At 36.8% G+C, this 15,708-nt stretch overlaps 1 protein-coding gene across 1 annotated transcript in view; it reads left to right on the top strand.

Annotated features, from left to right (window-relative positions):
• Positions 1-15,708, top strand: part of LOC115423362 (myocardin-related transcription factor A-like) — a 57,519-nt gene that overhangs the window by 15,414 nt on the left and 26,397 nt on the right. The window contains 7 exon segments of the mRNA XM_030140106.1: positions 495-570; positions 692-853; positions 8,297-8,463; positions 8,822-8,938; positions 10,593-10,661; positions 11,822-12,030; positions 12,236-12,398. Coding sequence (XP_029995966.1) covers positions 495-570; positions 692-853; positions 8,297-8,463; positions 8,822-8,938; positions 10,593-10,661; positions 11,822-12,030; positions 12,236-12,398 — 963 coding nt within the window.

The raw sequence follows: 15,708 nt of genomic DNA, 5'->3' as shown, positions 1-15,708 counted from the left end.
ATAACAAGGAATAACTAGTCATAGCGCCTTTGTTTTGGTTGTATCACCATTGCGCAACCATTGTACCAGAAATAAACATAAACAAAAAACCCTTTCATTTCAAATGTGAGTTCTCAATGGAACACTTTGAGGGTCAAATGCTTTTTTCCATGGATTCTGCAGAATCTGTATGCACCAATTTGTGTCTTTTCTGTGGAGAAATGTGTTTGAATTGTTTACTTAAAGCACAAAACAACATTCAGACCCCAGGTGACGACTCCAAATGTAATAGAATGTAATAAGATTTTGGTCAATTTAGATTTTCTTTCCTTTTCTGTTCACTGGAGGGATAACTGTGCATTGAAAGGGACATTTCACCTGCATCCTCCTGAAAAGTGTTATTACTGAGCTGTAATGTATTGGTGCTGCCAAAGATTATGTAACTTAAATAGAGGTCAAGAGCAGAGGAAAGTGAGTGATTGATTGCTTCTAAATTTGTCTCAATCGTCCCCCAGACTGAAGACTATCTCAAGAGAAAAATCAAGACTCGACCGGAGCGATCAGAGCTGATCAGGATGCACATCCTCAAGGGTGAGTGACACACAGTACCTCCTGTGAACATCCTGACAGGCTTTCAACGTTTTGGACACAATAGTAAAAAAAAAAAAAAAAAAAACACCCTTTCCATCCATCCACCTCTGCGTGTCTCCAGAGACGTCAGCGGAGCCGTCACTGCAGGCCAAGCAGCTGCAGCTGAAGAGAGCTCGCCTCGCCGACGACTTGAACGATAAGATCTCCCACCGGCCCGGGCCCATGGAGCTGATCCACAAAAACATCCTGCCCGTTCATTCAAGCATAAAACAGGCCATCATAGGTAAGATAGCCAGGCCTCAGTCCAACATCCCAAAGGGAAATGTTTAAAGCATGAACATCTAAGCTTTTCTAGTTTGGAGTCGATTCACCATTTTCATCCTTCAGCTATATCTTGGCTGGAGCAGTGCTTTGACTGGATTTTTTTTTTTTTTTTATCAGATCCTCTTCTTTTTTATGCATTCATTCAAGTCTGGGCTCTAAACATTCCCTTACATTTACTGCAACATTTGACTTCATTTTTACGCGCTTGATTTTTTTTTCATTTGCTGGTTGAGAAACAGTTTTAAAGCTTTAATAACAGCCTTGAATTTACACAATGACTTCCTTTTTACTCATTGGGGGAAATGAAATCAGTCTATGGTCATTTAGTTTATATGTGGTAATTTCCAACAAACAGTTTTTATTGGACCACTGCCATTTTTAACCAACACTGCTGGAAGAATGAATTTTACCCATAATCACATATGACTGCTGGGGCGATTCCTAACTTAACAAGTGTTGAATTATTTAACACTGCAGGCCTTTTAACTGAATATTCTGACAATGTGATGGGAACAAGCTACAAGAGAATGACTGCAAGAGTCTTTTAAAAGGTCTTCTGATAAAGCTGCTGTGTTCTGCTCACGCTCTCTTCAAACACACACTTATTTGTGCCTGCGGTACCTGTTCATGTAGATTTTATAATGATTAACTTATATGTAAATTATTAAATAAGTGGGACAATTACATATGTTTATTTGAGCTAGGATTATTATTGTTAATAACTTGGGCGCCACTACCAATTGTGGACCCCATGGAAGGTAAACAATGCGGGCCCTTCAGAAAAGACATTATTTATTAATCTGTTGTTGTGGGGGGGGGGGGGGGGGGGGGGGGGGGGGCATGTAAGCGAAAGTAAAACTTAACTTTGAACGTCCGACTCCAAGCTTCTACACCTCTGTTTTACTGCTGAGCTTACACGACATTTTCACAACTTCTAATCTATATATCCACTGGGCCCCCTGGAGATGCTGGGCCCCATGAATTTGTCATGTTTATCCCCCCCTTTATGGTGCCCCAGTTTAATAAGCAAGACTAAACTAAATCCAAAAGTGAAAAAACTACTTTATTTTTCCAAAAATGTATTAGAACTAAAACTGAAATGAATACAAAATGTGATAGAATTAGGTATAAATGACTTATGGTCTATAGAATTAAATGGCTTTGCACAATATACATATATGTATTTTATTATTATTATTATTATTATTAATTTTTTTTAATCAATTTTTTATTTGTTTTCATTGTGCATGTCAGAAGTATGATACAAAAGAAAAAGAAAGAAATTCACATTTTATAATTAGAACCCCCCCCCCCCCCCGAACCAGTGGCGACCCCCATACCAACCCAATCTGGATCTCAGAATATGAAAACCAACTAATAAAGACAAATACATGTATATAGATGAAAGAGAATATAATTTACAGATATAAACAGAATAGTGCTTTGCACAATATTTGATCATTAATAAACAGTTTTAATGTTATGCATTTGTTTATCCTACATTTTTAGGGTCTAAGTCAATACTTCACATATTATAACAGAAAACTATTCACCTCATTTACTCCAGACTTTTGGATTTTTCAGTTTGACCTGACATTTACACATGTACAGACCAAACAGAAGTTCTTATATTTAAGTCAATCACAGGATGCTACACAAAACCTGTTGTCAACTTAAAAGTGAGACACAGTGCTCATAGGTGATGGTGGCGAGATGTTTTAGTGAGCTCCCAAAGTTACAGTGTGAAATCAGATCGACCGAATATATACAAGGTGAAAAAAATGAAATCTTAATTTGGACTTTCAGATGTCCAAAATAACAGTTAACCCATAAAGACCCAAACACCCACTGTTGATCAAAGGCATGTATTGATCTAAACTGTTCATCCACTAATCCTATCAATACATGTAAACAATTGGTGTAAAATACAGTTTGTCATCTTTTCATGGTCATCACATATGACCCATCTGGACATTCAGAGGCTCCGTAATTACTGTGGAAACATAACAATCTTCTACAACATTGATTCACCAGTAAAACCCATGGTGTTGGATCAATGACAGACTGGGATTATGTTCAGTTAGTGATATATTTTACTGAAAATGTCAGTATTTCTTCAGTTTTTTTTTGTATTTTGATATAATAACCTATGACTTTACTCTGAGCTTTTATGAACATCTACATGATCAGTCAATTAAACATCAGAAAATAGATGATTTCCAGTGGAAAAATATGGTAAATTCAGATGAGAATATAATAAATGGTGATAAATCACTCAGGAAAGGTTAAATAGAGAGAAAAATTCACTCGGGAACTGCCACAAAAGTCACACCAGGTCCTTACAGGTTGAAAACTTAAAAACTAGTGCATTCATCCAAATAAAAACAAAATACTAAGCAAGAAAAAATAGAAGAAATGTATTTACCTTTTTTTGACCAGGTAGGTCCATTCTTTTACAATGACGACCTGACGAAGAGACAGATGCAAGGCAAAGTCAAACTATATAAACTTAAAAACTAAAGGATATACTAAAAGTAAAAAAAATAAAAGCTGATGTTGGATTATGATGATAATGAGTATTTATATGTAGCAATGATGTACAATGGGGAACACTTTAGATGTAACACATGGACAACTTCATAAACATCACAGTAAGTGATTTATGTGTATGTTTTTTGCTATTTTTTCTGCATCACCGTGGCTGGAAAATCAATAAATGCACCTTTGAATCCAATATGCACTGTTTTTATGAGGGGGAGAGAGGTGTAATATAAACTCCTATGTGTGATAGATCACAATCCACCCACACTTTGAGGCTCCTGACAGTATGTCCCTCCTGGCAACCACCTCCAGCTATCATGAACATACTAATATTCCCTTTTAGACGTCTCAGCTGCACTCACCACGTACACACGTAGATAAACACAAACCCCCTACGCAGATACCTGGTGACGTACAACTTTAAAAAATACAGACACGTGCACTTCCAGAAGCATGCACGCTGCAGATCGCACATCCGTGGTGCACGTACTTCCCCATGTGAGGGCTTCAAATAAACGCCGCTGTGTGTTTCAAAGAGTTATGATAAGATATAGTAAATTATCAGAGTCTCCTCATCCCTAGCTGACAGACGGGAACTCAAGACATTTCCTCAATGACTGCTGCCAGCCAGAGATGATCACAATGTTAATGAAACCACTTATCTTTGATTAGGACAATTACATACTAATTTACAGTCAGTGAAGAGTTAGAGCCCCGAATGACTAAATGGTAATTTGTCATGTGGGCATCGTTACAGATTAAATGACCCCCATTTTAACCTTTTTTTCATTACAACATCCTGTTTTTAGAATCGCCAATAAAAAGTGGAAAGAGCGCCGCTGTCACCGAAACAAGGCTTTTATATGTGTCGCACACACACCTTTTATTGCTCGGCCCAGTGGCAGCGGTGTCAGATATTACAGGATGAGATCAGAGGCTGTGTGTCCAGACGCTTGATTGATGTGTGGAAAGAAGGATACTGAGATTTAATAAGGTACAGTGTCAGCGGATTATCTGTCTCTGTCACCGCGGCACAATAAACACAATTGCATTACAGCCACTTTACTGTAGGAGCGTAGGGAACATAAGAGTCGCACAGATTGGACATACAGACATACAAAACACACACACACACTCACACAGCAGTAGGGAAGTCATCACATTATTGGATCAGAAGGTATTAAATCAACCCCATGTTGTCTTTTCATCATCGCCTGCTGATGGTAAATTAATGGCCAGCAGTGTGTTCTACATAGCTGCCTGCTCCAGCCCATAGCACATCCTGTAATTGAATAACCCACATTCACTCGCAAAGGAATAATCTTTATCCTAGTACGGGGGATCCTCGCAGGTAGCTGTATTTCTCAAATCCCTGTTAAGGCTCAGAAGTCCACAGAATGACATGAATATATGATATCCCTGGGGGAAACTTTAATAGGAACATCAGTGTGCTTAAAGAATCCGACTGATGCTGATGCTGATATGAAAACATTGCAGCATAGTTTTCCTTTATGTACTTTTCTTTTTATAATCTTCAATCTATTAAACCTTCTTTAAGTGATTTAGCGCCATTTATTATCATTTTATCCTCTGTATTTGGCTTTTATCAATGAAAATCGGGTATTTCTTTTTCTGTGTTATCCAATCCAACTTTATTTGTAAATCACTTTAAAACAACTGCAGTGGACCAAAGTGCTGTACAGAAGAATAATTAAAACCAAAATAGAAGAATAAAATACAGAATAGGTTTAAAGACATAGAAACTGTACCAAAAAGAAAAAGTGCGATACAGAACAATAAATAAAACCCAAATAAAAAGAATAAAATAAAAGAATAGATTAAACAGCCATACAATTAAACACGACAAAATAAATAAAATAGATGAATAAGAACAATAAACCACCTCCAAATAAAAACAACAGAATAAAGATAGTACCTTCAAACATCTCATGTGGTTTCAAAAGTCAAGGAGAAAAGATGGGTTTTAAGAAGGTTATGGGTCAGTCCGTCTCAGTTCACCCAGTGAGTTCAACCCCACCTCCTCCAATTTGGATGAAATTGGGTGTATCTGTAATTCATAGTCAGAGAAGCTGAAATTTCACATTTTAACTTTATTGGACCAACGGTTTGCAAGATTTGGCAATTAATTAAATTTTTTTTTTCAGTTTTTTTTTTGCGAAAAAGGCTGTGGCAGCCTAATTTCAAATAGTTGTAATTCAGCAACCACTGGTACGATTTTAAAAAGCAAGGTATTTCTGTAAAAGGGAGACCATAAGGAATCTAAATCCAGCATTCTTTTGTACATTTGAGTACATTTAAGGTGAATGACCTTTTGATTTATATTTTGAAATTGACACTGTGGGACACGTCTGACCTATGACACCATTATGAAAAATGTAGCCCTAAGTGTCAACTACAACATGTGCAAATTGGGTAGAATATAGGCCTACCTCAAGATTCCTAATGAATTCTGTGTATTAAGAGTGCAGAAGATGTGCAAACAGAGCCTACATGTACTACCCAGTGCTACTTTTGTGGTAGTTCCCAAATAGATTTCAATCTTTTTTATCACTATTTATTATATTATCCTCTGTATTTTGTATTTTTTCAGCGAGAATCATATATTTTTTTATATTTAACTCAATGATCAGGTAGATGACCATGTAGCTCAGACTAAAGTTGAGGGTTATGATATCAAAAACTAAGAAAACCAAAGAGAAAACTGAAGAAAACATGACTTTTTTCTGCACAGATATCAATAACTGAACATAAAAACAAGTGTCTCCAAACTCTGTCATTTATCAGATTCCATGGGTTTTACTGGTGAATCAATGTTGTAGAACACAGGTGTCAAACCTGCAGCCCGGGGGCCAAATCCAGCCCGCCAAAGGGTCCAGTCCGGCCCCTGGGATGAATTTGTTAAATGCAAAAATTACACTGAAGATATTAATCATTTTAGTTCCGGTTCCCAGTTAAATTTCAAGTGAGTCGGATCTGTAAAATACTATCAGAATAACCTATAAATACTCATAACTCCAAATTTTTGTAAATGTAAAAATTTTCATGTCATTTTACTGTATTTACACTTAAACAAACGATCATTTCACTAAAACACAAATAACCTGAACAAATATGAACATTTTGAAATGTCTGAAGTGCAAGTTTTCCAATATTCTGCCTGTTATTAAATGTTTTGTGATTTTTTGATCCACTGTGATCCGTAAGTTGTAATTTACATGTGTAAATGATAAACTGAGGCATAATATCGTTAAAATTGCACTTAGTTTTCTTAAGAAATTTCAGTTTGTTCATGATATTCACATCATTTTAAAGGATAGCTGATAGAAGTAAACATTTTGATCACAGAATTTTACTTTTTTCACTCTAAAACAGAAAAAAATTTGGAGTTGACATTATTTATATATTATTATGTTATAATTATATTGGTCCGGCCCACTTCAGATCAAATTTGGCTTAATGTGGCCCCTGAACTAAAATGACTTTGACACCCCTGTTGTAGAAGATGACGGTGTTTCCACATTCATTACTGAGCCTCTGAACATCATACACATTATGTAACATAATGTAAATGACCCATAAACTACAGGTATGGAATTTACGCTGAGAAATTAGACAACTGAGACGCAGATTTTTCTCTCTATTTAACCTTTTTTTTTTTTTTTTATTTACTGTTTATTTTTGTTTTTAAGTAAAACATAACATAAAAACTTACAATAACAGAACAAACAGACAGCAGGGGGAGAGTCCAACATTAGAGCAATGTCTAGTCCACACATACATCAATATACTCATAGCCATATTATTTTTCTCCTTTATGGTAAAGTTTGAGGGCCCATTGAAATTATACAAAATCCAACCTCTCAGTTTAAAAAGCATAAGTGAGCCACTTTGACCAATTTTCAGTAAAAATATCAGTTTTGCATCTCAGTTTAAATGTGATTCTTTCCATTCTATTTAACCTTTCGTAACTAATTTTTCACCATTTATTATAATATTATCCTCTGTGTTTTGCATTTTTCACTGTAAGTCATGTAGTTTCCCATAGATAATTTCCTTAATTTAATTTATATGTTCATGAACACTCAGAGCTAATTCAAAGGTTATATCAAAACAGAAAACAACTGAAGAAAAAATGAGTTTGGAGCAAATATATCAATAACTAAACATAAACCAAGTGTCTCCATCCACTGTCGTTTGTCAGACTCCATGGGTTTTACTGGTGAATCAGTGTTGTAGAAGATGACGGTGTTTCCATGCTCACTATGGAGCCTCTGAACGTCCAAACAGGTCATATCTGATGACCATGAAAAGATGACAAACTGCATTTTATCAGAAATATTTACATGTATTGGTAGGATCAGTGGATAAACAGTTATTTAACATTTTAGATTAGTAGATACTTGGTCAGCGGTGGATGTTTGGGACTTTATGGGTTAAGTTATGTTTAATTTGTGAGCGAGCACTTTTTAAAGACTATTATTAAAAGCCCAAAAAGCTGGGACAAACAGGGGGACCCATCACAGACACAATTAAGTCATGAAAAACCCAAATTTCAAAGCAGATCCTTAAGAATTTGCAGCATAATGTAAGTCCTTCAAGAAATGCCATCTGTCACATAAAAGCCTGTTTGAGTGAGGTGTCTGGCCTCAGTTTGGCTGTGCTGAAAGTGAACTTGGATGAATGAAAACTATTACCTAAATGAGGCTGTATCACAAAGGATATAATGTTATCCATGGGGATAAATTAACTGGTTGACAGTTTTGGCAAAGAAGCTTGTTGTTGTGCATATTCGTTCATTTATTTCTCAGGGCCTCACTTTCCACATTATCGCTTCTTGCAGAGACGCAGTTTCCGAAGGCTTCAGGTGAGAATTCGTCTTGTGATGAGGACAGTAATGACAGTCTGTCTCCAGAACAGCCTGTGAGCCAGGACTCTCCTCTGGCACCGGGACCCCTGCCCTCTCCAGCAGACACACTGGCTGGAAGCAGCATCCCTTCCCCAGCACAGGTGAGACCACACCTCAGTCTAATACTGTAGGTATACAGCTTTAGGTGGACAGTGGTTAAGGGGATCTTTTCTCTGGCTTTTTCTCTGAATTTGCTTGTTGTATGTTGGTGCTGTCAACTGTGAAATTTCCCCACAGTGGGATCAGTGAAGTCTTATCTTATCTTATCTTACCTTATTTTTCCTCATCTTATCTCATCTTATCTTACCTTATTTTTCCTTATCTTATCTTACCTTATTTTTCCTTATCTTATCTTATCTTATCTTATCTTATCTTATCTTATCTTATCTTATCTTATCTTATCTTATCTTATCTTATCTTATCTTATCTTATCTTATCTATGTTGTGTTGTGTTGTCAGGTTCCTCCTCCAGCTCCTCCTCTTCCCATAGTTTCAGGATCCTCTACATCACTGAAGCTGACCAATGGCACGGCGTCTATATCTGTCCAGAGAACAAGTGTTACTTCACAAATCAAGGTTTGACGCATGATAAAGCCATCCAAACAAAAAAGGGTTAAAATGTCTAAATTTTGTATGCTCTGTCAGGAAACTTTTTCTTTATTAGCAATTTTTTACACTCAAACATGTTACAGCAGATCAGGTTTATCAAGAACAGCAAAGTTACAGTAATGGTATGAATGTCAGTGTATGGGATGATGCATAAGCGTCCACTGTGTTGGCTGATATGGAACTAAAACAACAAAATCCATGAATATACAAGAGAACACCTTTGAACAGCTGTCCAGTGTAGCAACCACTATCCTTGAAAGGGTTAATTTGACTTTTTCAGTGTAAAATATAGAGAAAAGTTTGGAGTAGACATTATGTCTATATTATTATATTATTATTTTACTGGTTCGTCCCACTTCAGATCAAATTTAACTGAATATGGCCCCTGAACTAAAATGAGTTTGACCCCCCTGCCTTGGAAGATTGTGTGTAAAAATAAGAGACACAATAGGTGGAGGATATAACAGCTGTGTGGTGCAAATGGCGTAAATGGTCAAACAAATTAGTTGTGTTTCCTCTCGTTGTGGCAACAGGTGCAAGACACTGTCGACACAGAACACGTGTTTCAGTATCATCCTTCTTGTGGCCAAAATAATTCCAGATAACTGACGTTGCTTTTCTTTTTGGCACCAAGTCTTCGTTTTCAGTGATTTTCTCTTGTTCGTTGCTCATTGTTACCGGCGACTCACTCCATGCGCAGGGGCGTGGTCTGCTTTGTCACACTGATTAAAAACGTTTGTGATTGGTGGATCACTGTGCACAGTGTGTGTCAGGTAGCCAGGGTTAAATTAGATGAGAACACATTGAGTTTGTTTGTGTTTTACATTGCAGGACCTGTGAAGTGACTATTGTGCACACATACATTGCAATGATGATGCTCAAACAATATATCGCGCAGCTCTAATCAGAATCCAATTGTTCAACAGTGGTTCTGGGAGTATGAGACTTCATGCAGACCTAAACAGCACTGAAAATCTTTCAGATGTGGTCTGAAATCTCATCATCTCATCAGATCTTAGTGAAAAGTGAATGAAATTCTGGACGGAAATAAACACTGCGACGTTTATTTTGCCATAACATAAGGAACGTATGGTGTAAACAATGCCAACAATGTATCGCCTCTTCAAAGCTAAAGACAATCCAATGAAATATATTTTTGTTTGACTATTTTGTGCAGTGTATTAATATGACTTGTAAACTTACATTATATCTACTGTTTCCAGCAGTCTTCACATTCAGACAAATTCCATAATTTCATTCAGTGTGTTTGTTATTTTATTATAATCTATGTAAACCACTAAGATGTGTTTAGTTACATAACGCTAATAGCTGGCTTATCATTAGACAAGTCAGCTCATATAATAGTAACTTACCATATAACAGTATGTTTGCAAGTGTTACATTAGAAAGAATATTGGATAAAATAAATGCAATGTGAATAATATTTGAATACATCGCCTCATCTGTAAACATGAGTCACTACAGATACATTTTTATTAGCAGTAGTGTTGAAAAGAACTCCCACAGTTCCATACTTTTTTATGGTTCAGTCATGATGGTTTAAGGACGATAAATATATTCATGTGAAAAATAACCATCAATATTCTCACATTTTATTTAGACCCAGCCTAAACCGAACTCCGACCGCTCCGCCCAGAGACACAAGAAACCCAAGGACAACAAGCCAAAGGTATAGTTTTATGTATCCATGTAGACGTTCCTAATGATAATACTAGATAAGTGTTACATCCAGGCCTAGGGGTTTACCAGGATGTACATAATATTGCTCTCTTTTGTCCCCTCCCAGCTCCCAAACACACAAGTCAGTCAAAAAACTAAAGATCACAATATTTATTTTTTTAAACAACTAAAGGAGGGTTAGGGGAGGGTGCGACTAAAACAACAAACAAAATATCTTCTTCAATGTTCAAAACTAAATTTCCTAATCCAAAATAAATGCAAGAAATAAAATACAGAAAACTAACCTAAACTCCCTCACCAAAAACAGGAGAAAACGGGAAAACAAAAGAGCCGACCTCCCCTACCAGAAAAAGGATTGAATTTACAATAATACTATTTACAACTACAGGGGTTGGACAAAATAATGGAAACACCGTCACCTCAAGATGATAATGCCCCAATCCATACAGCTAGAATTGTTAAAGAATGGCATGAGGAACATTCTAATGAAGTTGAGCATCTCGTATGGCCGGCACAGTCCCCAGACCTCAACATTATTGAGCATTTATGGTCAGTTTTAGAGATTCAAGTAAGACGTCGATTTCCACTGCCATCGTCTCTAAAAGAGTTGGAGGGTATTCTAACTGAAGAATGGCTTAAAATTCCTTTGGAAACAATTCACAAGTTGTATGAATCAATACATCGAAGAATTGAGGCTGTAATTGCCGCAAAAGGCGGACCTACACCATATTAAATTATATTTTGTTGATTTTTTAAGGTGTTTCCATTATTTTGTCCAACCCCTGTATGTACAAATTCTGAATTAACACACACGAACACACAATGACTGACAATCACACACACAGGAAACTCGGTTAGGAGCTGGCAGCAGGCAAGGAGAGACCAAGCTGTATGATCCAGTGCCATTTTTAAAGGGGCTATCGGGTAATTGGGCTCCACCAATCAGCTTCCTGCATGAACAAAAGACACAAGACGGACACAATACACCTACAGAACTGGGGGAGAACACACACACTATACAGAGAACACATAACATAAGATACTGAATATTAACTATAGGTCTAAATCAAAGATAGGAAACTAGTCAGAGGTTGACTAATTTAAATCTAAATATGTATTTAATGTTTTGTTTAATATGTCACTGTCCAGATAAAAAAACTGAAGTACCATCAGTACATCCCTCCTGACCAAAAGGGAGATAAAGAGCCTCCTCCTCATCTGGACTCATCCTATGCCAAGATTCTCCAGCAGCAGCAGCTCTTCCTTCAGCTCCAGATCCTCAGTCAGCAGCAGCAGCAGCAGCAGCAACAGCAGCAGCAACACTACAATTACCACGCAATCCTGCCCGCGCCACCCAAGTAAGTCGACAGTTCATCAGCGATCAAGGTCAGACGATCAGAACAGCAGTAGTTTAACTCCAGTCTGGGATCAGTGAGTAGGATGAAACAGAGGCAGGCCACCTTCAACCAGGAACTGGGCAGTGTCTAAAACTCAGATGTTGGTATGAAGTGTTTTATACGACTCCATCACCCATTACCCCCCTGGCTTCTTTCTTAACAACAGACCCCAGACGGATCAGCAGCCATCGTCATCCTCCAATTCGACGGCGTCCTTCTCCCCATCGTGGCCTGTCGCTGCTCCTTCGGCCCTGTCCAGTCAACAGAGTTCTGCTCCTTCAGACGGGACCAAACCAGTGTCTCTGCCCCCAAACCTGGACGAAATGAAGGTAAGACACACAATAACACAAATCCAAAACTAAAACTAATGATTTATGTGGTGCTGATGCTGCTGTGATTCACTATGACTGATTATAACCACATTATACTTTAGACATTTTCATTAGTTTTCATTTTTACTTAGATTTTTAGTTTGGTTTGACAAACTATATCTAACTACTAACTCAGTGGTTCTCAACCTTTTCTGGCTTGTGACCACATTTTAACATCACAAATTTCTGGCGACCCCAGACATTCAAAACTGAGACGTATTTTTGCTAAAATTAATTTGTTTTTGATCATGCAATAGTTTGCTATACTATGTTGAAAAACAAACATTAATTTTAGGCAATATTTATGCTTTATTTTTTAAATTTACATTTTTAAAAGGAAAGGTGTGTTGTGTTTTAATTATAATGACATATATATTGAATCATTACAACATATTTTTTATTTGTTTTTTTTTTTTTCTTTTTTTTTTATCAATTACTAGAAATTTCAGGTGACCCCATTTGAATTCCAGGTGACCCCATGTGGGGTCCTGACCCCAAGGTTGAAAAACACTGTACTAACTACTTTATCAAAAGTAGTTTTACTTTGAGGGGTTGTCTAGTTTACTTTTTATTTAGTCTGTTTCAGTTATACTTTAAGCAGCATATGACTTTCATCATAATTTTTTTTCAGATTTGTAAAACCCCAGTGATATCCTAATTATCCCTAATCCGTTATTCTTTCCATGCTTACTCATCTGAATCACTTCCCTCACTGTGAACAACTTCGAAGATGACTCCATTATAAACACAGTCCACTTGTTTACATAACAAACCGAAACGTCATTCGGGCCTTTTTGGAAATTTTGTCACAAGTGCATTGTGGGAATTGGAATTCCACGCAGCAGTTTTCGCTCACAAAGGTGGGTGCTGAACCCAAATGTCACCTTTACCTCCATCCACCGACTATACTTATTTTTTAAAACAGGGGTGTCCAAATCCAGTCCTCGGGGGCCAGTATCCTGCATGTTTTAGATATTTCCCTCTTCCGGCACACCTGGAAGCCTGAGTGCCAGTAAGATACCGGCCCTCGAGGACCGGATTTGGACACCCCTGCTTTAAAACAACCCTGGTGGACTGTATAATTTTACGTTGTAGCGATCTGGCTCGTTTTCTTGCCGAATCTGTGAGAAACTGTTTTTGCTTGGTCACCATTCTTACAATACACTTCATGACAAACTTTCCGTAAAAGCCCAAGTGACATTTCGGTTTGTTATGTAAACAAGTGGACTGTGTTTATGATGGAGTCATCTTTGACGTTGTTCACCGTGAGGGAAGTGATTCAGGTGCTTAAGCACAGAAAGACTAATGGATTAGTAATAATTAGGCTATCACTGGGGTTTTACAAATAAAAAAAAATGCGGTGAAAGTCATACGCTACTTTAAAATTGTCTTTGTATGAAATGTGATGTATAAAATGTGGAAAAGGTAGGACAGTGTTTTTCAACCTTGGGGTCGGGACCCCACGTGGGGTTGCCTGGAATTCAGATGGGGCCGCCTGAAATTTCTAGTAATTGATTAAAAAAAAAAAAAAAAAGAAACTTACAATAAAAAACTTTAGGATGCTGCAGTTCTGTGATAATTTATATTTTAAGTTCTTGTTTGTTCAGTATTAATTGTCAGCCTTGTAAATCCAAGCTGGACTGACTGTACATATCCTGACCAAGGAAAATAAAATTCTCACTTTGTGCAGTAATCTACACCTGGCTTTACTGCCTCTGTCCATACATACATTATACAGCCTAAATGTTGTCTAAAATTAACATTTATTTGTAACATAGTATAGCAAACTATTACATGATCAAAAACAAATTAATTTAAGCAAAAACAAATGTCTCTGTTTTGAATGTCTGGGGTCGCCAGAAATTTGTGATGTTAAAAAGGGGTCACGAGCCAAAAAAGGTTGGGAACCACTGAGGTAGGATGAAAGATATCAAATATTCATTCATTCATTCATTCATTCACTCAGTCATTCACATATATATCAGGAATAATACAATGAAACATAGTGGACACAAAGAGTGTAAAGCATTTAGCTTGTTTGCAGTTCCTTTCCCTGGTTGGGCTTTTCAACAGTGCAATACATTTACAGTATAAACCACAATAATATATAAAAACAGTATAAAATACAGTACAGTACTGCTGTAACAAACACACAATGTCACACACACACTCATACACTCAAAGAAAAAAGACAAAGAAAAACAGAACTCACTATTAAATAAAAGTCCCATATTATGGCGCACTACGGACATGTTGTACCTGGGGAACACAAAAACTAAACTTATTTCAGTCTTGATGGAACATTTGCACATGACTGAATCACTACAAAAGAAACCAGCATATATAGTTTGGTTTTGTCAAAATCAGCCCTACTACCTACCTCCCCCTGAGGTTGTTGTTCTTTCATGTAGCATGGTGGTGGATAGGGGAAGGGAGGAGCATACCGATTTGCTCAAAAATGATTATTCCAGTAGATGACGTCGTCTGAGCCAAACTAGATGGTATCAGCACATCAAGATTGACTGTGAGATTAAAGAGGCATCACTTATGACATATCTGTACAATGTGTGTTTTGACTTGTGTATTAAGACCATCAGCTAATTATGACATCACTTTCAGCAGTCAGACATCCATGGTTTTGATCAGGGGTGTCAAACATGCGGCCCGGGGGCCAAAACCGGCCCGCCAAAGGGTCCAATCCGGCCCACGGGATGAATTTGTGAAATGCAAAAATTACACTGAAGATATTAACAATCAAGGATGTTAAAATAATTATAGGTCAATTCCATCTAAAGTGGGTCAGACCAGTAAAATACTACCATAATAAACAATAAATAATGAAAACTGCAAATTTTTCTCTTTGTTTTAGTGGGAAAAAAAAGTTAAATTACACAAAAATTTTAATATTTACAGACTAGCCTTTTACAAAAAATGTGAAAAACCTGAAAAAATATGACTAACCTGGAATGTCTTAAGTGAATTAAGTGTAATTGCACTAATATGCTGTCTGTTATTAAATGTTTTGTGTATTTGTAGATCCACTGTGATCTGTAAGTTGTAATGAACATGTGAAAATGAGAAGCTGAGGTCAAATAAGGGCATAAATTGTTAAAATTGCACTTTTTAAAAAAAAAAAAAAAATTTCATTTTGGTCATGGTTGTTCATGTTTTTCCACATTTTTTTAAAGGATAGTTTGTAGGTGTAAAAAATTAGATTGTATACAGTAATTTTACTTTTTTCACTCTAAAACACAGAAATTAGACATAC

Source organism: Sphaeramia orbicularis, chromosome 8 (assembly GCF_902148855.1).
Source record: "Sphaeramia orbicularis chromosome 8, fSphaOr1.1, whole genome shotgun sequence".
Classification (NCBI taxonomy): domain Eukaryota; kingdom Metazoa; phylum Chordata; class Actinopteri; order Kurtiformes; family Apogonidae; genus Sphaeramia; species Sphaeramia orbicularis.
The sequence above is the reverse complement of the archived record's forward strand: the minus strand, read 5'-3'. Positions and strand labels throughout refer to the sequence as shown.